Consider the following 23,884-nt stretch of genomic DNA (forward strand, 5'->3'; position numbering starts at 1 on the left):
ATCAAGTACCTAAATCAGAGACCAACTGAAGCTCTATATTTGTACCAAATTTCTTTGTACTTCAGAAAAAAATAGTAATGCAGCATGTTGGCAGAAAATACTAGAGTTTGATTCTCTCCGGGCTTCATAATTTACATGGTTTTAAATAGCCATAGTTTGCTTTTCAGGATGTTCTGTAGACAAGTGCTAGATTTAAAATTAAGAGGTTATGGCAGGAAAGAAGGGTTTGTTTGAGCTTTCTTTTGATCACAAGATATCTCTTGGCAGCGAAAAAGTAGCACAGCCAGCAAAACTGCAGCGAAAGTTTGCTTCCAATTCCAGTAGGAACTGGATTCCAGTCATCAAAATGCATCACGTGCATGTTTACAGACATGAAATATCGCCATGAAAGGCTGGAGGTAGCACTTTACAACTAGAGGCTATCTACCAACTCTGTTATGCTGAAGCTTCAAAAATTGCAGCTTTTCTAAAACTGCATATGCAGCAGTCTTGCCATAATTCAGGTTCTTACATTCCTGCAGCAAATGTCCTTTCATGTCATTCTTTTGACATTTATCTCACATCAAAAGTCTGTATATCCTCAGTCACATTACTCTGCAAACCTGATAAGACCTGGTTCTGCATCTTGCACGAAATAAAAACATCACTCACACACAATTTGCACTAAAACCTGCTTTGTGCTTTGCCATAATTTTAAAGGGTGTCTTTACATTGCATCCAGAACCAGAAAGAGTTCACCTGCAGGGTCCCAGTATGGTGTCAATCAAAGCCCAGCAGAAAAGCCTGACTCAGTAACTCAGTGCTTTTAAACGCAAAGCAGGATTTTTGTCTGCTGCAGACATTTGGTTGGGAGCCCTGCCACATTCTACTGTACAGAAAGCAGAAATTATCTTGTTGGGGTTTTTTTAATCAGCATTAGAGGCAATTTTATATGAACGACAGTAACCAAAGTGAATCACTTATAAGCTCCCTCCCAAGCTTAATTGACCCCACTAAGGCTGTTAACATGGGTACCTAATTATTACCAAATTACCTTTGATAACACACATGTCTGGCCTGGGTAAGCCTGCCACAGGGAAGCAAGCAGAGAGTAAAGCTAGGCAGGAAGATGGATCTTGGTGGGAGGCAACTGATATAAAATAAAAAGAGAGAATAAAACCATGCATAAAAACAGTGGTACCTCCTCCTATTCCCACAATGATCTGCCTCCAGCATGACAAAATTTAATGGAGTGCCCAAACCAGGTCCCAGCTGGGACACCCTGAAGCACAAAGCCATGGGGTGAACAACTCACTGGAGCAGAGCCAGGAGCTGGCTGTCACTCAGTGTGTGCAGCAGGGAGCTTGACCAGAAATGTTGTGTTTACAGAGACATTTCCTGCGCCTGGGGAGAAGCAGAGCTGTCACAGACACCCTGGTGTCTCACAGACAGATGTTTCTTTGAAACGATACAAGGTTCCAGGGCCTTGTTGTTTGCCATGGCAGGCAGTGCCAGATGCTCTCCTGCCAAGCCAAGGCAGGAAGGGAAGGAGTTTAATCGACACTTGGCCAGTTGCTATGGGTGGTAACCAAGGGACAGTTCAGCCGAGTGGAAACCTGAATGAATGAAGCATCTGCAAGGCAGGGATTGGCAGGGAGCAGGCAGGAGGTGGGAGCATCCCAGCAATCCTACTCCAGCACTGGGCAAGGAGCAACACCCTCAACACTGGCACCTTCACAAGTGGGCTCCTGCTCCTGACAGATCATTCTCACCCTTGGCTTTCTGATATTCACAGTCAGAAACAATCCCTCTGGATAAAGGAACCTTCACAAGTGGGTCTCTTTCTCCTGACAGATCATTCTCAGTCCTGGCTTTCTGATATCCGCAGTCAGAAACAATCCCTCTGGATAAATGTCACAGACATGTTTCATGAAAAGTCCTTTCCTTAGGATTTTTTCTCCTGAGAAGCTGTGAGGCCTCAGGAACAAAATGTAAACAATAATTATCTGCTGCTGTGGAATGCAACAGGTGCATCTGTGATTGGTCTCATGTGGTTGTTTCTAATTAATGGCCAATCACAGCCCAGCTGTCCAGACTGTCTCAGTCAGTCTCAAGCCTTTGTTATCATTCTTTTTCTATTCTTAGCTAGCCTTCTGATGAAATCCTTTCTTCTATTCTTTTAGTATAGTTTTAATATAATAGGTATATCATAAAATAATAAATCAAGCCTTCTGAAACACGGAGTCAGATCCTCAGTCTGTTCCCCGGTCCTGGGACCCCTGTGAACACCACCACAGATAAAGGCGCTGTTTAAGTTGCCTTTCAGGAGTAAATTCAGAAATTAAATATTTGAGGTATCAGGTATTGCTTTTTCTGAATCATGTTCTCCAAAGAAACTTAGTTTAAATCACAGCAAATAAAAGTACTTTGTGTAAACAGTGAAACTGGCCAGATGTCCCATTACAGGTTTCAGTGTGACAGTTTCAGTGTTTTCAGACTCTGCATCAGACAGAAGAAGCACTGACTCACCACCATCTCTCTGTTTAGCCACATAAATGCAGTTCTAAAGATATCAATTTACTTACATTCAAGTATTTACATTTTTTATGGGGATTAATGCAGTTTTTTGTTCCTTTTGGGAAATTAGAAGCTGTATTTACACTTTACCTGGCACTAACCTTTCACAACTGGTATTTTCCTGCTCTTGAAACATATCACAGATAAAGATTATATTAAATTAGAGCATGATTTTGTAGCCTGTTAATAAATACAATTTTAGACCTTTATGGGCTAGCCCCTGAAAGGCAAACACCACAGCTAAATTACATTACCACTCTTGGGAACAAACTGCTCCACCCAAGGAGCAACAACAGAAAAAAGAAACTGAAGCTGTTCCCTCTCAAATCAAAATAATAAACTTTGACAAACTTTCTGTGTGGGACTGAAGAGAGCCTCTTAGTCCATTTATGTTCCACTCAGTCCAGGCTTCTGCATTTCTGCTGCACATGCTTACATTTGAGAGACCCAAAGCTCTGAAATGCAGAGCCTTTGGAGGGAGCAGAGGGAGCTGCAGGGTTGGAGCTGCCATTCACAGTGAGCACATAAAACATCACCACTCGCCACCTGCTTTTTGGCCCCCTGCTCTTCTCATCCAGACAATTTCCCTTCCCTGAGGAAAGTGCGTTTCATTACTCTTTCCTTCAGGGCTGATGTTCCACCTTTCTCTTGTCTCTGCCAGCCAGCAGTGTTTATTGAATTATGGCTTTTCCAGAAAGCTTGGATTGGCAGTAAGCTCAGGCATGGTGCCGTACATTAAAGGAGGTAACTCCAGCCCAGAAAAAAAAGTGAATTACACCAGTGCAAGTGCAGGTGAACGGACAGGACACTGAGGTAAATCTTCCCTACAGGTTCCTGTCTTCAGTGGGAACCACAAGAAAGAGGTCAGACAACCCTGTGAATGAGACTGTAACCATCAGACTCCAGAAACTGCCTTCCACTTCAAGCACAAGCTCACAAAACCACAAATTATTTCTCATTCCAGCAAGGATTATATTATTTTAACAATGAAAAAATACCACTCAAGCAGTTACAGCCATCACACAACAGGATTGACTATCAGCAGAGGCACATGAGACATTAACACAAGGGAATTTAGAAGGAAGTGTTGGAATCACTTCCTTAATTAAAAGATTTTCAGAAATGATCTTCCACATATCATAATCAGGATGTGTTTGCTTAGTATTAAAAATATATAACCACAGCTTTTGGAGATTGACACCTCTTTAATTTGATACAAAAATCCAATGCTGTTTACTGTGGGACAGTGGAAAGGTAACATAGCTAAACTTCAATGTATTTATTTTCTACCATGTCCTCTGGAAAGAAAAGCTCTTCCTAATGAAGCCACTTTGAATTTAGTCCCAGCACACCATCAAGCACACAGCAGTCATCCCCAAGGACATCAGGAAGTTAAATTTAGGTTGTTAAGTGCCAAGACCCTGTTCCCCTGCGTGCCCGTGTAGGACACAGCAGCAGGAGGCTCCATCCCTGATAAATGGTGACACAAAAGCACGCAGCACACCCAGCAGACTCAAACAAATCCCATCCTAAATGGATCTGCATTAGCTGCTCTCATGTAGCGTGTGGATTTTATAACTCTCTCAGCGGGACAGATGGAGTTCAGTTTGGAAAAGCAGGAAGCAATCTGTGTTCCGAATTTCTTTCCCATAGGTGTGGGATGGAAATGTATCGATCACCCACTGTTGGTTCTTTATGCAATTCCAGGAGCCTGCACTTGAAGAGATGTTTATTGATTGAAAGAGCACCACAAGTACCTGGAACTCAGAGTCCTTAGGAAAGGCATTCTCTTGTAACGCCCAAGCAAAACGTGAAAATGTGGAAAACATTATTCTGAGCTCAAACCACAATGCACACCCTCAGGTGTTTGCCATCAGAACGTTAAGAATTCCAAACGAGTCTTTCTCTGAACCAGCTGGAAAATCCTACACAATTGCCACAGCCATTAATAACCTAAGGCAGAACTGCTGGACAATCATGAATTCCTTATTTCACATCACAAAAATCAAAGGGCAAAGTTTCACCCCACATTTTGTAGTTCCATGGATTGCAGTTGATTTTTGACTTTGAGGCTACGACACAGCAAAATAAAAGTAGCAGAAGCTTCTTGGCTCATCTCATTAAAAAATAAAACCAAATGCTTGGTTAATATTCTATTAATATCACTAATTCCCTGTCTTTATCTAACAGTGCTGCTGAATACATAGAATATGAATGACATAAAACATGACCTCAAGGAGATACATATTCTTGCCTTATGGAGACACATTTACACTCCAAAACAATATTAAAAAATAATCAATTCTGAAGCGGAGATGTAATGCATCTATTTAGAAATTTGTCAGAAGAAAATTACTTCTTTTGGAAGTATATGGTGGTGCAGTATTTTGTACATTTAATAAAACAATATTGCTTTTGTTGAAAATATAACTGAAAGATTTTATTTTATAAAATAAAATTAATTTTATCCATTTGAAGTTCCTTTTCAGGTGTAACATTTTCAAATTTGGGCAAAACTCACTGATGTAAGGTAAGATAGAATAAAGAAAAGCAGTAAAATTGAATTTATTTTCTTTAAATAATAGGCAGCAAAAGTTTATATTAATTGAAGAAATAACCCACATTCTCTACCAGGACAATAAAATGCTGACAATTTTCCTAAATTACTTCATAGTAATGTTATGAAGAAATACAAGTAAAAAAATCATATTCAGCATTTTTCTGCATGCTTCTTTCCTGGACAGAAGAGAACTCTTAACATTTTTAATTATATAATGTAATATAAGCTCAATATTATGCATTTTGAAAGGAACTAACTGTGTACGTTAATAGATCTGATGTCCAGTAGATGGCAAAATATCAGCAACCACCACCTTTAATCTTGGCACTTGATTCATTCAAACCCCAAAGTAATTTTTTTTCTTTTTGTTTCCAATATCCACTTTCTATTTCATTGGAGAGCAGGATTAGCTTTACCTTTTGGATGTTTTCTGTCTATTATCTGCTTGAAAGACAATTTCATCTTCGTCAGGTCTCGATACAACAAAGCACAATAATGTTACTATCCTTTAAATAGTCCTTTGAAGACAGTTTCTTCACCACTGAATTTTTTTTTCCTCCAAGAGCATTCTGCTGCTACTGTTCCCAAATTTGCCAGCACATGTTAGCATACTGTGTACTAAAATCTCTTAGCAACAATATCTTAGTGTCTAACATTTCCCTTCTTCCAACTATGATTCACGGAGCCATCTGTAGTCAGATATTGACATGCAGCATCCTAAAATAGGCACCTTACATTTGCTCAACAACTAGTTTTAGCATCTGAAAATATAAATTGTGGGGAGAGGGCCAATATTTCTGTGAGGCTCCTCAGCATTCCCTGGATCATTTCAGCACTGTTTAAACAAAGGCTCGCCACAAGCGCTTCGCCTCAATATCGAGGGCAAAGTATTCGCGCTTTTCCAAGCGACAGCGCCGCTTACGTAACCCTCTGAGCAATCCCAGGCTTCCCTGGTGAGGACCCCCTCACACTGCTACTCAGGCTGTTTTTAATAGTAATCAAAGATTAGGTTTTCAAGCTCCAAGATCCAAGCGTTCTTCACACCCTTGGAAGCCTCAGGCTCACGGGAAGCATCCCACGATAGGTGGGACAAGGTCAGTGTCTCAGCTGGGTGAAGACAAAGGGACTTCTGCTGTGGGAAACGCAACAATATCCCACACTCAGGAAGAAAATTTACAACCACAGCCTCCCAAGCACTGCTTTTGCCTCCCAAAACTCTTAGCAAGCTTGCCCTCAGAAAATACAGCATCTTTTTTTCAGCTGCAGCAAGTTAACTCTTAGCAGCAAAGACTTTGCCTAACCCAAGTTATTCGTGGCAATGCGCTGTGCAGTTCTGTACAACTTAAAAGAATAGTGCTGTACCAAAAATGCTAATTAAACAGGAACAGGAAATGTTAATTAAAAATAATCATATTCAGTAGAATACATTATATAGGAAGAGTTGATATCATGGCTTTGGAACCGTCTCAAGTGTGAGGAACACACTTTCACCCCAGCAAAATCAGTGGGATTTCATCCACTTCAAAGGAACTGAGATTTTATCCTAAATACTTTTCAGCAATTAATATTTTAAAAACAAGCAAACACACAACAACATGCAGCCAAATACAGCTGGACTTTATCAAAAAAAAAAAGTACGCTGCAAGCATAATAGTGCTGGCACATTTTCCTTGCTAAAACACTGGGTTTGCTTGCAAGAGATTTGACAGCCCCCATGGGTCTTCTGGAATACACTCAGTAGCCATGAAGCTGTGCCAGGGCTGAGCAAATTCCAGTCACAATATGAGGAAGGCAATCACTCTGAACGACCTCTTTTCTGGCTCTTTTAGGTCCTGCAGCGCTGTCTTAGCAGGACTGGACAGCACTTAAAATGCCTGCAGGCATCTTTGTTCATTTTCCAGTCTTCCTTACTAAGATTTAAAAGGCAGAACCTGTGTTTTATTCTGCACCGTCCTTTCATGAACACACACAACTGCATTCTTAAAATCTAACCACTCTTCATGAATTAGCCATGACTGAATACCTCCAGATTAAACTAAGCCTGCATGGACACCAAGATTAAAAAAATGCAAGTCCTTTCCTCACAACATGGGAGTAAATCACTTCTAAATCATCTCCTCCCTAGGCTTTGAAATGCAAACTTAACTCCTAGGACAAAAGGAGTCGTTGTTATGCAAGAACCAGCTTGACAGGAAGTGTTGAACTGAATACACCAGCAAATCGAGCAGAGTTACAAGGAAACATGTCAGGAAGCCTAAAAAGGAACACGCAGGCAAATCCATCCCAGGCACAACTTCGCTGCTTCACGATGTTCTTATATTTCCTCCTATTTCTTGGAAGGAGAAGTAACTCAGATTTTTAAGTTATCCTCCTTGGTTTGGGCTGTATTGAGCCTCCTCCATGGTCACTGTCTCTATTGGGAAATGTTGCTTCTATCTATTCTAAAAGTAGAGAAAAAAGCCTTCCATCTTCTTCCTGCTTCTCTGCTGAAATGCCACCCAGCAAGTTATCCTCAAGAAAGATGCATTTTCCTACACTCGTGTTTTAATAATTAAAACAAAGCAGAAAAAGCCAAGTGTGATACACACACACATTTACAATTACAGACTCATTCCTCAGGAAAATCTAGCTCAAGCTGGAAAGAGCCATCAAAAGCCAGTTATTACATAATCCTTATTACTGCTACATGGGCAAGCAGCGGTTCCAAAGGAGTATTTACTGAAAGCAGATAAAGCCAGGTTGCAGCATCAGATGAATCAGATAAGACACAGCCAGCAACAAAATTGACTTAATTTTCTTAGTCCCCTCCAATAATATGCTAAATCAAAAAGCCATGAAATGCAATCTTCTCCAGCTGAACTCTCCTTGAAAAAGGCTGAGAACGTGTGTTATTTGCTAGGTTTTGTTTTCCTTGGTGCTGCAGGAAACATTGGGCTGTGCAGAGAATTCAGCTCAAGGGTTTACAGGTCTGTGCTGCTGTAGAGTGAAATCTTCCACCTTGCCAGGCAGCCTTACCTCATGGAAAAGCCAAAACCCACCACATTAGCAGCTTCTTCCCTGAAGACTTTCAGAAAAAAAGTCTTCCTACTCACAGCAGACAGACACTTCCCACTATTTCACATCAGAAACTTTCAGGGATTCAGCTCTGCAAACACTTAATAATATAGTGTTGCTTCAAGTGCTAAACCAAATGGCTGGAAATCCTTTTGGAAAGCCCTTCGGATAAAATGCATCGGTGAATAAGACACTGTGATTATTTTACCTAATACATTTGGTGGCTCCATTCCAAACTCTGTGGGTTAACTACAATAAAACCTTTGGAAACAGCAGTCTAGCAATAGTCCATGCCAGTAACATACTCTGATGAAGATGGGATTGCCAACTGCATGCCAGGAATGCTCCCTCCAAATGGCAGTGGAAGAAGATGCTAAGTCTGTCCTTTAGGCACAGATTCTACATTTCTATAAGGAGCAAGAACTTGGATACAGCCAAAGGATAATGCTGAGTAGCCTGTTTTGAAATGCAAAAGCAGATGATGCCACACAGCACTCAACCACCATAAAACTCCAAGCATGAATCCATTCCTGCAGGTCTGAAGTACCCACGAGTCCCACTCACAGGTTATTTTATCTCCCAGACAAACTGAATGGTGTTAACATCTCAAAACAACATGATCTAAATTAGAATTATACAAATCCCCACTGCCTCCTGTAACTTCACCCACGACAACTAACTGTGTCTGAATCACACTCAAGCCGTTCTTAATTTAAGGCAAGAGCTGGTGGTGACCCTTATAAGTTACTTTGTTTATTTGTCCCCTTTTGTAACTTCTGAACTTCCTTCTGGTGGGAGAACAAACAGGTTGGCTTCTAGCTACCTCAGAGAATGCACTTTTCCCAGAGAAATCAGACTGCCTGTGGCAACACCTGAGGCATGTCAGCTGGACAGCCCTGTCTGAGCATGGAGAGAATGGGGAAAAGGGGAAAAGAGGGGTCTTGGATCATTTATGTGGAACACAACACAACAGATGGTCACATGGAGACTCCTCCAGAGTTTGCTTTTGGTTAAAAAAAATGAAGACACATCCTGCAGTTAAGTATTTTTAGCATCTCCAAGCATGGCAATATTTTGCCTTTCTGAATAAAAGGTAATCAAGCAATTTCATTCTTTTATGCCTTACTTCCATTTGGCTGCTTTTCTGAAAAATTACAGGGTTAAAACAAAGGCCAGAAGGGACCAGCCAGCACTAAGAAAACCATCCCTGAGTCAGGAGGAATCAATTTAACTCTATTTTGTATCCATATGTATTTTTCTGCTCCTGTATCTCCTAATATTCTCAGGAATATTTCATCTGCCACTACTTCCCCCAATATCAACTTCCACCCTTTCAGTTATTTCCCTTCCTTCTAATTATTATTATTTTCATTTTAATTAAGTCTTTTTAAGAAATTGTGCTAAGTGTGCCTACATATATACAGACTCATGTACATTTTTGATCTTTAAAGGAAAAATCCATAGTTTGTTCTGGGGTGGTCACTTGTATAGATTTATATTTTTTTTCTAAGTATGAATAAGTTCCATTATTTGACTGAAATCAGGAAAAGCTGGAAAAAGCTTGAAGTCTGACTAAAGGCAGAATGTATCATGAGCTCATAGCTGTATATTTTGCCAACTATACCCAATATTCAGTGATTCATTGTTCACACAGGTGCTTCACAAAAGGAATTAAGATGGAAATAAATATGTGGAAAAAGCAAAGTCTTTGTGTAATTGAAGTGCTCCATGAACACAATGGTTCCATACTTGAACATCATGACAGGAAGCATTATTTTATATTTGTAAAGATGCCTTACTGAGGCACCTAATGAAGATTTTGGGTTTAAAAGTAGCTTTCACACCCTTTCAAAAAAAAAAGTCAAAGAAAAATACCTGAGAAGAACTTTCTGCCCTTTCCTGTAAATTTCACCCAAAAGAGAGAAATTAAAAATGCCAATAATCTAAATCTTAACTGGGCTTTGGGAAGCCATTCTGTGAGATGCTGGATATGCCCAGTTGTGTCTGTGTTTCCCCCAGCCAGCTCAGCTTCCAAATCCACGGGTTTAGCTCCTACTCCTGGTTTTGGAGCCCCAGCGTCTGAGTCAGTCTGAGTCAGTCTGGAAACCAGTTCCCACTGCCAGGTTGTTAACATGGAGATCAGCACACAGGGCAATAAAAGAAAATAAAACTAAACCACAACATAACACAACAGGGGAGAGAGGACAAGGAGGGGTGGGTCAGCAGAGTTTTTCCGTGTGAGGAAAACAACACATGTTTTCCCTTGCCCAGACTCCAAAAGAGCTGAATCATTTTGTTTTTCCAAATAACAGAGATAGCAGGCATGAAAAATTTCAGTTCAAATGATTCAAACCTGGCAAAAAAAATATGTGAGCTATTGAAAATAGAGGCAGGGGCAACACACTGAAAGGAGCAATTCTACCTGCAGTGGAGCTGGAAGATTGCTGTTCCTCCTGCAATCCATGGGATGTAGGCACATGGATTATTCAGGCTGGTCTGGGACAGCAAAGGCCAATTATTAAGGACACCTGAGACACAAGCCATTCTCAGGTACAACTCTGCCCTTAAAAGGTGGCACTAAATGCCACCTCAGAATAGCTGCTCTGTACATTGAAACACATTTGTTCTAAAAACACTGACTAATAATTAATTAGCACTATTAGCTAAAATAGTGATTTATTGCCCATTTGAATTATTCATATGGAGCTGCTGATCACTAAAAGAAAAAGACCTGATAAGGTGTAGGGTCATTTTAACTTACTTCATTTCAACAGCTTGTAAATACTGCAAAACTCAGATTTCTGAGCTATTGGATTAATATTTGCTGGATAGGCAATGAATTATTTTACATTAACCTAGAAGCACAAGAAATGTGTAGAAAACCAAGTAGCTGTGGACAGCAATGGGATACCATGGCTTTTCTGAAAGGCTCTTTCTGGAGGTTTTTCTAATAAAATAAAAACTAATACAATAGCATGTAAGTTACTTAGATGGCCCAGCCAAGATGGGCTGAGTAAGTGATTAATAAACAGAACTGGCAATATAATATAACGATGTGGCACAAGTTTCATCTCACCTCAAATTGCTAAATATGAAATACAGGAAAATTTCTGCTGATGCCACGTTCTGCAGACTTTCAGCAATGGGTGACATCAGCTGTACCCAACAGCAATTGCTGACTAAGTAACCCACGAATGGGTCAGGATGAAACACATCCCTGCAAAGGCAGCTAATACAAGGTTAAGTGCTTAACAGGGAAATACAGCCAAGCTTTTTTTGTGTCCACAACACCTGGTAATGCCATTCCAATGCTAACTCTGCTGGACACTGAAAAGGCAAAAGGACACCCAGATCCCAGGTGGGCACGGTGTGGGGTCCCTGAATTAAGTGGCACAGAATTCAGCCCAGATTATTTTTACTTCCTGCCATCTAGTGTATCTATGCTTGCTTTAACAAGCCCTGTGATTTGGTGAGAAGTGAGCACATGCACATTTATTCTTTTGGTGGCAAAAGTGCACCACATTCATTGGACACTGATGCCTGATACAAACTCTGCCACTAATTTTCATCAAAAGAAACAAAGCCTTGGCTGGCCTTGAAAACAGGACACAAATTTATCCACAAATGTCAGGATCCTGTTGTTCCTATAGAATAGCACAGCTTTCATATCATCAATTTTCTGAGCAGCAATTCCAAAGAATCATCCTTTTAATGCTGCTGAGAAAGGGACATAATGGAGGTGACTCAAAGGAATAGATGCTGCAGCTACAACCACTCTCATTATGTACATATGAGATGCTTCAATGTTCCTGCCTGCTGATTACATGAGCAAACATTTTTAGTATGCAAAATCCTATTAACTCAAGGGGATTCTGCATAATTTTGTAACAGCTCCACTTGTGGTGTTTGATCGACTGGGTCAGCGACAGACAGATGGCAAAGAATTAATTCTCTAAGGCTGCTTTATTGCAGGGCTGGCATCAGGGTTTCCTCTACTCACTCCACTGGGATAAAACAGAACTTCTTCTACATTCCCTACACCTTTTTCTCTTCTAAGAGCAAGAACAAGAATGTTGGAGCTGCCAGCACAAAGAGGAAGACAAATGAAAACTCTTCTGTGTGACATTTACCCTCCCCTAAAAAATCCTAAACCAAAAAGGAAAGTTAACCTCAAAGACATAAAGTAACACAATAATCCAAAAGATTATCCTGGAACACATCCCTCCAATAATTAGGCTTTTCTCTTGCTCTATTTCTTGATCACTTCATTATTCTGAGGTGCAGAGAAAAGTATTAGCCAGTACTTAGTGAATTTGTGCTTAGCATGTATTTAGATGGAAAATTATCAGCAGCTTGAAAATGGTGCCTAAAATTAAATTATTAATGCACCGTTTCCCCAGTTTGAGGAAAATGGTCCCCATAATAAACAATAATCTGGCTGGGATTTATTAACAGAACTCTTAAGCTTATGAGATGCACAACTCAGGCCCAGAAAACCTTCAAAATATTGAGGGAATTAAACTGATACAGAAATATTTGGCTGAGGCTTTTTTGAAAGCTCTGTAACTACATGTAAACTTGGAGGAGTTAACTCAGAGACCCACATGGATCCAGCAAAAATTCCAACTGTTTCACTTGTCAAAGCATTTTCCCTTGAATCCTCTGCCAGCATTATCCAAAGTGGGTCAAAATGGCAATGGGGAAGACATACCAAAGAAAGATAAATCAGGATTTCTTTTAGTTGAAAAACTCCTTGGTTTGGGGAAACAGCCCCATTCTGTTTCACCACAGCACAGTTCCTGTTAATGGCACTGTGCCATCATTCTTCCAGAAGCACTGATTTTCGTAACTTGAAAAAAATTCTTCTGTTTTTTTTTTTTTTAATATTACAGTTTCCATCCTGATTTCTCACATCACTTTGCATCAGGAATGTTTCTCTGACATTCAAGCTAATTAAGCCTGCTTCAGAAATAAGGGTTTGAGGTTGTCAGCCATACCTGACAACCCTTTGAACAAACAATTCTTCTCCATTTGGATTTTTAATTAAGCTTGCTGAAAGTGCTTTCAAGATCAGAAAATGAAGACAAAATTTTGACTAATCCAAACCAAGACTTCCATTTTCTTTTGGAGATGGCAGCTTCAGCCTCTAACGCTGACAGTGCACTAAGTCAATCCCATCCCTGAAACTTAGCCCACCTCTTTAGCCTCACATCCAAGGAAGGAAGAGCTTTTTGGCTAAACCAAGAGGGGCCAAACAAACCAAAGTGCTCAGACAATCCTGGACCACTCTTACATAAATCTTGGATCTTTCCTACAGGAGACTAGAGATCAGCACAGAGCAAGGCACATCTGACTGGAGAACACCAAGGATTTCATCTTTTGCTACCAACAGCTCACAGAATTCTCAAACACATTAACAGCATCACCAGAGGGCGTGTTCCTTTCATTCCTAATTATTCCAGGACAGCTCCACTTAGTGAATTAGATAAAAACCAAAGTTTTCACTCACTCCCTCCACACCTGTGTTCAGCCTTGTACAGTGTGACTTCTCCCCAGACCCAAGTTCACTTGATGTTTTCTTCCCAATATTTCAGGGGGAAGAAGTAGTTCCTTTTTTACCTGAAATGGAGACTGGCTGTTGTAATTCTTGATCTCCTTGTTGGCTCCCCGGAACAGCAGCACCCTTGCACAGCTCTCCTGAAAATGGTGGAAAAGGAAACTTGTTCATAAAGATCCTTTGGCACTAAAAAGACTGTGACTGCTCAGAGGTTATGAGGTGTTTGGTCTATATTTTCATGATAAAAATAAACCAAATAAATTATCTGAAAATTTAAATTGTTAAAACAGCATTTTAAAAATGACAGGGCTTCAGGTGCTTTGCAGTATATTAGAAACACTAGGCAAGGGTAAAGAAACATGCAGGAATACAAGAAGTAAATACCTTATTAAATTTTTAAGCAACTGTACTGACAAAGTTCCATATTTGACAAATGAAATTTTGCACAAATTTGACTCCCATATGGAGTTTTTTGTCTATTTTGTAGCAAAACCAGTACTGTTCACAGAACTGGGATGAATTATATCCTTCCCTCCTGCTAAAAGTTAAACAAAGCAGTTTTACCACTTATTTTGTTGGGGACATTTTTCAACCTATCCTCAATATAAAATGTACGATTTTTTTTTCAGTACACATGAAATTATTTTATCTGCCTATACACACTGCACTGACCAGCCTTGTTGCCTCTCTTTTCCCCTAAAAAATGCCAAGAGTTACAGCACAAGAGGGAAAACTTGGCTTCAGATCCTCCAAACTGAGAAAATCTGCAAAGGAAATCCCTTAAAAACAATTTATTTTGGCCAATACAGTGCATTGGTTAAATTCTTGCTCTCCATGGCTGTTAAATATGACTGCCCACAATCTGGTAGAAATTCCTGGAGGTTCTGAGTGGATTCTCAGAATTTTTGATGATTCCTGTATGGACACTGTTTCTCACTTGTCATCTTTAATGTTCATCTTAGGGTCTTATGCAAATCAATTCACATTTCAAAAGAGTTTTATATTCCCTCATCACAAATATTGCTCTTAATTTTCTTGTGCTTTCTGTGTTGTCTTGATGTGTTGTGATGTGGAGTTCCACCTAATGAGGTATTTGGATGGAACAGCAAATTTGCAGTCAGAGAAGACAAAGTGCATAATTTCGGTATTTTAGTGACATAAATGAAGCTTATTTACAAGACTCTGAGTCACAGGTTAATTTGCAGAAATTATGATTGAAAATCATTACTGTCATTGTGTTTTCTAATTTCTCACCACGGATTCTTGGTCCCATTAAGTCTCCCCATCACAGGGCTGCCCTAAATGTATCTGGAAAGGAGGTTATCCTACCTTTTCCTCAACTGAAAAACAAAAGAATGGATCAAGAAGGTAAATGAACAATTATCTCTTAGACTATAATTTTTAATGATATACAATTAACTAAGATAGTCTCATTTGCTTGCACTGCAATCTGCACTTTAGTTGCATTTTCTCTATCTCTAAACAATTGATCAATGCCCATTTTTAATCAAGAACTTGAGGATATAAATAATTATATTGAACAACATACTGTACTTATTGGGTGATTATTCATTTGTTTATCAGAATAAATCATCCAACATTACAACACCAAAAGAATGATTCCAAAACTCTCTAGAAATTTAACTGAGCTGCCTGCAGTGTAACAAACATGCAAAAGGATTAACTAAATGATTGTGACTAGAACAGTTTTGCCAAAAGTTGTCAAAGAGCTGTTCAACATTTAAAAAAATCCAAGAAAATTTATTTGGGTTAAGTACTGCGTTTGTTTATTTATTTTTAGTATTTTGAAGCAAACAGAAGCATTCTTAACTTCACATTTGCTCCTTTTTGTTTCCTCCCCATCTGTCAGATTATATTCAATTTTAATACTAGAACAGCTTTCATATCAGATCCAATCCTCCCAGCGAAAGAGGGCACATTTCATCCCAGCAAAAAACAGACTTACTGCATGGCCATGGAATAACTTTCAAAACCAAGAGTTTATTCAGATCAGGACTTCGCTGACATGCAGGAAAACAAATTTACCAACTTCAGAAAGTAAGCCAAGAAAATTCCCCAGGGAAGACGGGAAGATCAAATGGGTAACGACTCCATCTACAGGAATCTGGAGGTAACAAGGGCACTGCTGTCCTTCCCATCCTCTCCATCTGGAAAAGGCAGCACCGTTCCTTCCACATGAACCAATAACAACTTTCCATTAAAAAAAAAAATTGGCAAAATCAGCCAGTGGTTAAGGTTCACAGCACCCCAAGGGAAACTTTGTATTTCCACATACACGGGATGAAGGAAAACAGAAGGACGACAGTGCAGGCAGGAGATGTTAAAGTTCTATTCACCAAGCCAAGCTTAGTGACTGTGTAAACATTTAAAAATTTGTAGATGCAGTTTCAATTACAGTCTAGGTCTCCTGCAGAATAACTTCTTCTACTGAGGTCAGGAAAACATATCTCTGCATAAAAAATGCTGTAATTCTACGGAATTACTGTAATTCCCACCTCAAAACTGTACGGTCTTGAAAAATGTCCAATTATCCCCAAAATTCTTTTTTTTTTTTTTTAAGCTGAGGGCATTTTAGACCTAATTGAGGAATCTCTCTTGACAAGACTTTAGAAAAAAAACTAAGATGGTAATTTAATTAAGAAGCAGATCCTTTAACAGATGTTTCACTGTTTACAGTCACATCTCCTGCTTTCCAAATTCAATGTAATATTTTATGTGCTGAATTTTAACATAGTTCTAAAACTCATCCCCCTCCCTGTTCCATCCCTGCAAAGAGAGTATAAAATGCTATCAAATCAAAAGGTTCTGCTACTTGTAAATGACTACACAAGTTGTAGACAAAGAATCCAATATCTTCTGTATAGAGACAATTCCACAGTATTTTACAACTCTTTCTTATTTAATTCTAAGTTAAATTATAGACTAACGGCAATAAATTCTGTACAGGAAACAAATACTTAGATATGAATCAAACCCCAAAAAAGCTGGTAAAGCATAATTTTTATTTTATTTTTTAATATCCACACTCTTGCCACCTACAATGAGCAGCCCTATTTGTAATCAGTGAATGAAACAGCACTAAAATAATTTCAACTATGTTCTTTCCAGATTGCAAGATCATTTTTTAATGCCTGAAGCACTTCATTGCATATAAAATAATGCAGTGATAGGATGAAGGGGAAAGGCTTCAAATTGAAAGACAGCAGGTTTAGATCAGATATTGGGAAAGAATTCCTCCCTGAGAGGGAGGTGAAGCCCTTGGGGAGTTGTGGATGGCTCATCCCTGGAAAGGGTGGTGAGGCCCTGGGGAAGTTGTGGATGGCCCATCCCTGGAATGTTCCAAGCTAGGTTGGATGGTGATTGAAGCAATGAGTTGTAGTGGAAGGGGAGTGGAACTGGATGATCTTCAAGTTCCCTTCCAAGCCAACCCATCCTGTGATTCTGTGAGCTCCCAGCTCCTGCTGGGGACATTTCTGTCCCTGCAGGGGCTCTCACCTGGTTGTAGAGGGCACAGATGTGCAGGGCCGTGTTCCCCGAGGCGTTCTGCGCGCACATGTCAGCGCCGTAGAACAGCAGGTGCTCCAGGTGTTGGACGTGTCCATACCTGCAAGCCTGGGCAGGGATAAATCAATATTTTGGTTATTACACCAAAGCCTAGGCAAGATTTTCAGCAGAGAAGGTGCTGGTTTTACTGAGGGTGTAATTTTTAGAACCACACCTGGTTCTCTGATGGGAGCACAGACACCCAGATGTACATTCCTGCACCAACTCCAGTGTGGGAGCTTCAGGTACAGCAATCCCGTGCTTGAGCTTAACCATCTGATTATTTTGGGAATGGCAGCCTAAGGGATCAGGAAAATACTGCCTTTGGAACTTTTTATCCACTAACATTCATGACTCAAATGTGACAAGTTTTTTGTCCTGCTACACTCCGGAATGCTGACCACCAGATGGCACTGAAGGATGATCAAATTGCCAGAGCTTTTTCCCAAACTGCTCACAGGCCTTAGAAAGAAAATCTGGCCAAAATCCAAGTAAATCTTCTTGGTTCTGTGATGTCAAGCAGACACACAACATACACAGGACACCGCTCCAAAACAGGGGGAAATCTTCAAGAGTTACTTTATCTGTCACACAAATAAAAGGTTTGACCCTGGATTTTTTGAAATAAGCCTCTATGAAGAAGATTCATAGAAATTAGAAACTTTCCTGATTAGCAAATAAGCTTTAGAAAAATCACAGTGATTTTAGTCTGTGGCCTCTTTTACTTCACTTCCTTCTTCTCTATGGTCCACTGACCAAGCAGCTCCCAATTTATCATGTTTTAAACTTTGTGGTATCTTAGATCAGCGTCATTCCTACATAAATCAGAATTTAAGGTAAGACATAGAGGTATAGAAATCCATCCAGTCACTTCTGAATTCAGTGGGAGATACAGACTGACACACCTGGCTTGGATCTACAATTTGGAAGTGAAAAGTTAAATGGACTTCTCAGTGCACAAATTAAATCCCCATCCTTCTTACTTCATTGAGGAATGTTTGAATTATTGATTAGTCCAAACAGATTGTTCCTAACCCAGATGCAAACATTGATTTATTTAGGATTACAACCAACACAGGGAGTTTGGAAAGCTCTATTTCATTATGAGAAATAATAACCTTATGTGTATGAGGCTGGGGTTTAAAAAGAGGAACATTTTCTCTCTATTTTTATGGAGTCCAGACGGGGCAATACTGTGATCTAGACAATCCATTTCCCCCATATCCTCAGAAAAATATGGTTAAAAAATAATTCCTTTCTTTTCCCCTACTCTAGAGATGGATGCAAACAACCTTGACCTAGACCCACTTAGTGAAAAAGCTCCAATTCCTGCCCAAATGTGGGTGCCAAAGCTACCTCCCATTTCTTTCCAAGAAAAGAAGAAAAAAATCTGTGTACTAAAGAATTTAGTGCACAGAAAATAAATTGAGTCAAGATGACCCAGGCAGACCTGTAAGGTTGATTACTTGTATCTTTATTTATCTCATACCACAGCAGTTCAAATTTTTTAGCTTTCCAAACTCATCCATACAGAGACATGACAAAGTAGCAGCAATGACATTGGGACTGTTAGAATCTTTGAACATTGTATGTTACTGAATTTATCACTGTGCAAAGGGAAATCAATAAAGCATTTTTACGCAACTGCTGGATAGCATTCGGGCGTCTCTGGAGAGGATAGGGAGAGGCTGATGGACCCCAGCAGCAGGATCCTCAACCCAAACCCTGCTGTAAAGTTCAGCAGAGACAAGGGGAAAGCAGCCTAACAAACACAGAAGGAGCATTATCAAGGACACTGACACTGGCATCTCACCAAAAGAAAGAGCTACATGTTCCTACCGAAGTGCCACAAACAGGAATCTAAACTTCCAAGAGTTCATGGCATAAATATGACGAGTGCCATTCTGCATAAAAATCCACAGCAACCAGAGGATTTCAAAGTTACAGAACGCCACTGGAACAGTTTTCTACTTCTTAGTCACCACAGCAGGATGAAAAGTGAATAAATAAAAAGTAGAAAAAGCAGATAGAAAAAGGAAGAAATTTCGTACTTGAATGTGCAGGGACTTCAAAATAGCACTTAACTCTAGAACAACCATGAACAACTTCCTCATGCAAGTCCAACTCCAAACAAAAAGCAAATCTTTCCTACCTGATGAATTTCTTGCCATCCATTTTCATCCTTGCAGCTGACTGTAGCATGTTCATGGAGCAAGAGCTCGCAGCAGAAAGGGTCTCCTCCCACCACAGCTGTGTGGTACAGCGGGGTCAGGCCACAGCTGTCCTTGTAGTTGGGAGATGCTCCCAGCTCTAAAAGGGTCTGAAAGCAATCACAGACTGTGAAAAATAGCTTTTGGAGGGACTTCTAAATAAAGGGTCTTTACCTGAAAAAAATCTGAAAAAGTATGTATGAGGTTGATCATTGACATAAAATTTTTTGCTCACCTATTTATCAGCTGCTAAGAGTGGGTCACAGCACAGACTAAGTTAAGCAAGAAATGACCTTGGAAGAATTAAGATCTAAAGGAATCTATGGGGATGGCACAGAAAGGAGTGGCAATGTCCAGTTTCCATCCTCTCACTAGGTTCAGAAATGTCAGCTCTGTAAATGTTGCATCACCGTTGCAACACATTCACCTCTTCAGTTCCAAGGTGCTTTATCAAAAATGTCATGCAATTTGAGCATCTGTCAACAGGGAATAAGCAAAATCCATAAATCTAAGATTTAATCTAGACCAAAGTGAATTTAGAATACCTGTTAAAATACAAAAGAAAACAGAAGACACTGTGTTAAGGCATAATGTGTAATCCATGCCACTGGAAGCTGCTTTCAAAGACTTAAGTGACAATAATGCTACTCCTATTTCCTCAGACAGATCTCAGTGGATCAATGAATAAGCTTAAATTTCACCACTTTTCTTCAACCAGGAAAAGATAGATCAGAAATAAAAAGGCTCCTTATTGAAGGCAAATGCTAAGATTTGACAGCCACAAGAAAGCACTAGAACAAGCCCATCCATTCTAAAGGATCCATGGAGGACAGTAAAGTAATTAACTGAAAACAGTCTCCTTTATGCATTTTTTTAACAAGATAACACATAATTTGCCCCTGAAAGCATTTACCTTGAGGGCTACTTGGTTCTTGGCTCTGGCTGCTTTGTGCAGAGCTGTCATCCCATCTTTGGCTCTGAAGTCTAAATGTGCTCCTCCATTTTTCAGGGCTTTTATCACTTCTACTGTGTTGTCAAGCTGAGCTGCCAAAGTTAGGGGTGTTTCTAAGAAAGAGAATAGGATGTACTTGGGAAAAGGTGAGCAAAATTATAAATTTAAGTTACTTTCTAAAATAATATTTTGAATAATGTTCAAAGAAAAGCATAAAATTATCAATTATGTCCTTTGGACAGCAAAGCCCTGCAGACTCCACTGGCTCAGAGTTGTGAAGGAATGTGTGAGATTCACCCTGATAATCAATTTAAGTTTAACTAACTCAAGGTACTCTATGCTGTTTAGTTTTGTTGTTCTGACCTCCACTTTCTAAGTCATGATAGTTTGGGTCCAGTCCTCGGTCCAACATCTTGGTCATTTTTTCCACAGAGAGATGGTGGACATGATCCATAAACTTTTTCAAATTGGCCTGAAACAAAAAGCAAAAAATGAATCATCCTTTGATTTCAAAAATAAAATTTTGACTAAAAATGAAATATTTTTTCAACTCATGTCAACACCCACTGTAGGTAATTGCTAACTCCTGCAGGAAATTGGGATACCTTGGTGTGAAGCTTGGCCAGCTGCTTTTCATCGAGGTTGAACTGTCTGTACACTCTTTTCTTGTAGCGAAACTGAGGGAAGAAGAGAAGAAGAAATTCTAAAACTTAAAAACTTAAAACTCATAATATCATTTTCTCACCTTACCAGGAAGTTATCATCCACTGTGATGGCAGATTTAGGCAAAATTTTAAAAATTTTAGAAATAGGCTCAGTATTTCATATAGTTTTACCTCATTTAAGCAAAATTCATATCTTGTATGAATACAAGAGATCAGTGGAGGTGTGTGGGAAATGAGATCAGCCTCTAGAATCTACAGAAGTAAGCAAGAATTACACTGAAAAGCACTTTTCCCCAAGGATTTCTGTGCACTTTCATTTATAGTCTCAGGCAGAAAGCTGGGAAGGCACGTTAAATAAAAAATATCGATTTCAAAATTGCAGCTTAGCACTTCTGAAATATAAAAACAAAAAAAAAGTATACTTGAAAATCCCTTAGTCAATGTAAGAGGAACTTGCACATGGGAATAGTTCTGATGTTGAACAGGACTGGTTTTGTGAATGAGATTCTGAGGATTGCCTCTCTTTTTGGCTGAAACTCAGTCACATTTTATCCTGAGCAGCTTGGGTGCAGTAGCAAGATCTGTAGCAAAACTCATGGGGGTTTCCATAGCTATAATTTACCACTCTCTCATTGTCCCATGCAGAATTCCAGGAATGAAGCCTGTCAGTTGGACAAGGGACTGCGCAGAATGAGGCTTTAACACCAGCTTTCCACAAAATCACCTTTAACACCTCAATTGCTGCAGTCAACACTCATGAAAAACGATGAAACACAAAGTGGCTGTTTAATTTCCTTACAGCTGTAATGTGGTCATCAGTGACTGTAACTCTGAAATAAACTCCTGGAAAAGGGAAGACCTGAAGCCTTCTCAGGACCCTGATTCTTTTCTCTTGGATTTGTGTTACAGTGGAGGAAGTCTATTAACCACACATTATTAATGGTTGATCTGCCACCATACAGGCAATATCAAAATTAATTAAACGCCAGTTTCATGCCCCAGTTTGCTGCTGTGTTGCATGATCTGGCTCTGCTCCAAGTTTGTTCAGTGCCATGAAAGTTCTGCCCAGTTTATCCCCAACTGCAGAGCCTCTGCAGGAGCAACAGAGAGGGGGAGATCCCAGCACACACCCTCTCCTCCCTTACTGCTTTCCCAGGAGGACACAGAGGCAACCTGTGCACTCTGAAGGGTGGCACAGAGGGAACCAGATGGGGGTTAAAAAAGGCTGCACTGAGACAGAAAGTTCTCTTTGGGAGAAAGCAAAGGCTGGTTATCCAGCAACTACTGCACTGCTATTGCAAACCTCATCACAGATCCAACAGCTTCACCTAGAACCTTACATTTCTTTATTAAATCACCAAATAAGATACATGTCCTGTGTCCTCAGCAAAGGAAAACTCCAAAATCCACTGTCCCAGAAGGGCTGACTCTTTGCAACTTTTTGGGGATGGACCAGCTCCATGAGCAGGGAATGCCAGCACTTCTGTGAGCAAGGGTTCAGACTTGCTGATAAGCATTTCCCAGATGTAATTCAGGTGCATGCAGACACCTCAAATACAGCTTTCTGCACAGTTTGTATCAGAATAGAAATGCTTCAGATGTCAGATCTAAAAATACCTCGAGTGAAGGAACTCCTTTATTGACTGGCTGTGGGTATTCTCTCAGAAGTCTCTCCTCATCCAAAAATTTCCCATCTCTCCCGTTGCTTGCAGGCTGGAACAGTCCATAATTCAGGACATCTTTCAAACTCTGGTTCAAAGTGCACAAAATCCGCTGCTTTGCAACCCACACTGAAGCTTCTGGGTTAAAGCGAATGCATTTCTGCAAAGAGAAATTATTTTAAGGAACCCAATTAGTGAAAAAAAAAACCCAACATTTCAACAGTGTCTTACATTCTAAAATTTACAAATGTCATGAATAATAGGGATATGCATAATAAATATACAGACTCCATGACAAAACGTTGCTCAACAAGAATTCTATTTCAGATGTGCATTGATGATACCTAATGCACAAGTACTGTGAAAACACAGGACACTTCAAGTCCTTCCACAAACCTCATTTGTGGAAGGGAACACACACATCCTTCCTCAGAGAGAGAGCACCTTCATGGAAAACCTGTTCAAAAGGGATGTTACAAGGTGTTTAATTATCCACTTGATTCTTGGCTGTTCTGATATCAGTTAGATCCAGAAAGATTTCATCAAAAACTGGTATTCAGGCAAGAATTCTACTTCCCTTTTAGCTACATTTATCTGAAGGTAAGTTTATGGGAGGAATGATACAACATGGAGCAAATGACTTGAAAACCTTGACAAACTTCTGCAGTTCTCTGCTTCTTACCAAGCTGGAATTCAGGGACTTGAGGAGTTTAGGGATTTTGCCTGCACTGCAGTCACTGGTTCCAAGGTTCCAGCAGGTGGCAATGCCCAGAAGGCAATTTGGTGCCTCTGATGTGCATCCTGAACACACAGTGCTGTTTCTGCTTTAATCCTTTACAGTCTTCAACATAAAATGAAATGTTAGACTTTGTCACAAGTAAGGCTGGCTAGGAAGCAGCTTTCATTTCCCTGACTTATTTTATTTTTCAAGATGTTTTGTGAAAAGTTTGGGGGGTTTTATATGCTGAAGGGAAGGAGAGAGGGATACAAAGTAGATTGTAATAAGTATTTTCCTTCCCAAACATCCCAGTAGTTACAGTATTGACATAGCAACAACGCAAATCTGTTTGAAATCCCTGTGTTCCTTCTGTACCTCACTTGCCCC

General features: G+C 39.8%; 1 protein-coding gene across 1 annotated transcript in view; it reads right to left on the minus strand.

Moving 5' to 3' along the window:
* The window catches only part of SHANK2 (SH3 and multiple ankyrin repeat domains 2), a 276,013-nt gene that overhangs the window by 215,651 nt on the left and 36,478 nt on the right, over positions 1–23,884 (minus strand). Inside the window, exons 5-11 of the mRNA XM_030949872.1 lie at positions 22,736–22,939; positions 21,059–21,130; positions 20,817–20,925; positions 20,415–20,566; positions 19,444–19,611; positions 17,244–17,360; positions 13,790–13,867 (exon numbers count right to left, since the gene is read on the minus strand). Coding sequence (XP_030805732.1) covers positions 13,790–13,867; positions 17,244–17,360; positions 19,444–19,611; positions 20,415–20,566; positions 20,817–20,925; positions 21,059–21,130; positions 22,736–22,939 — 900 coding nt within the window. The remainder of the gene's footprint in view (positions 1–13,789; positions 13,868–17,243; positions 17,361–19,443; positions 19,612–20,414; positions 20,567–20,816; positions 20,926–21,058; positions 21,131–22,735; positions 22,940–23,884) is intronic.

The sequence above is a fragment of the Camarhynchus parvulus genome, chromosome 5 (genome assembly GCF_901933205.1).
Source record: "Camarhynchus parvulus chromosome 5, STF_HiC, whole genome shotgun sequence".
Taxonomy (NCBI): domain Eukaryota; kingdom Metazoa; phylum Chordata; class Aves; order Passeriformes; family Thraupidae; genus Camarhynchus; species Camarhynchus parvulus.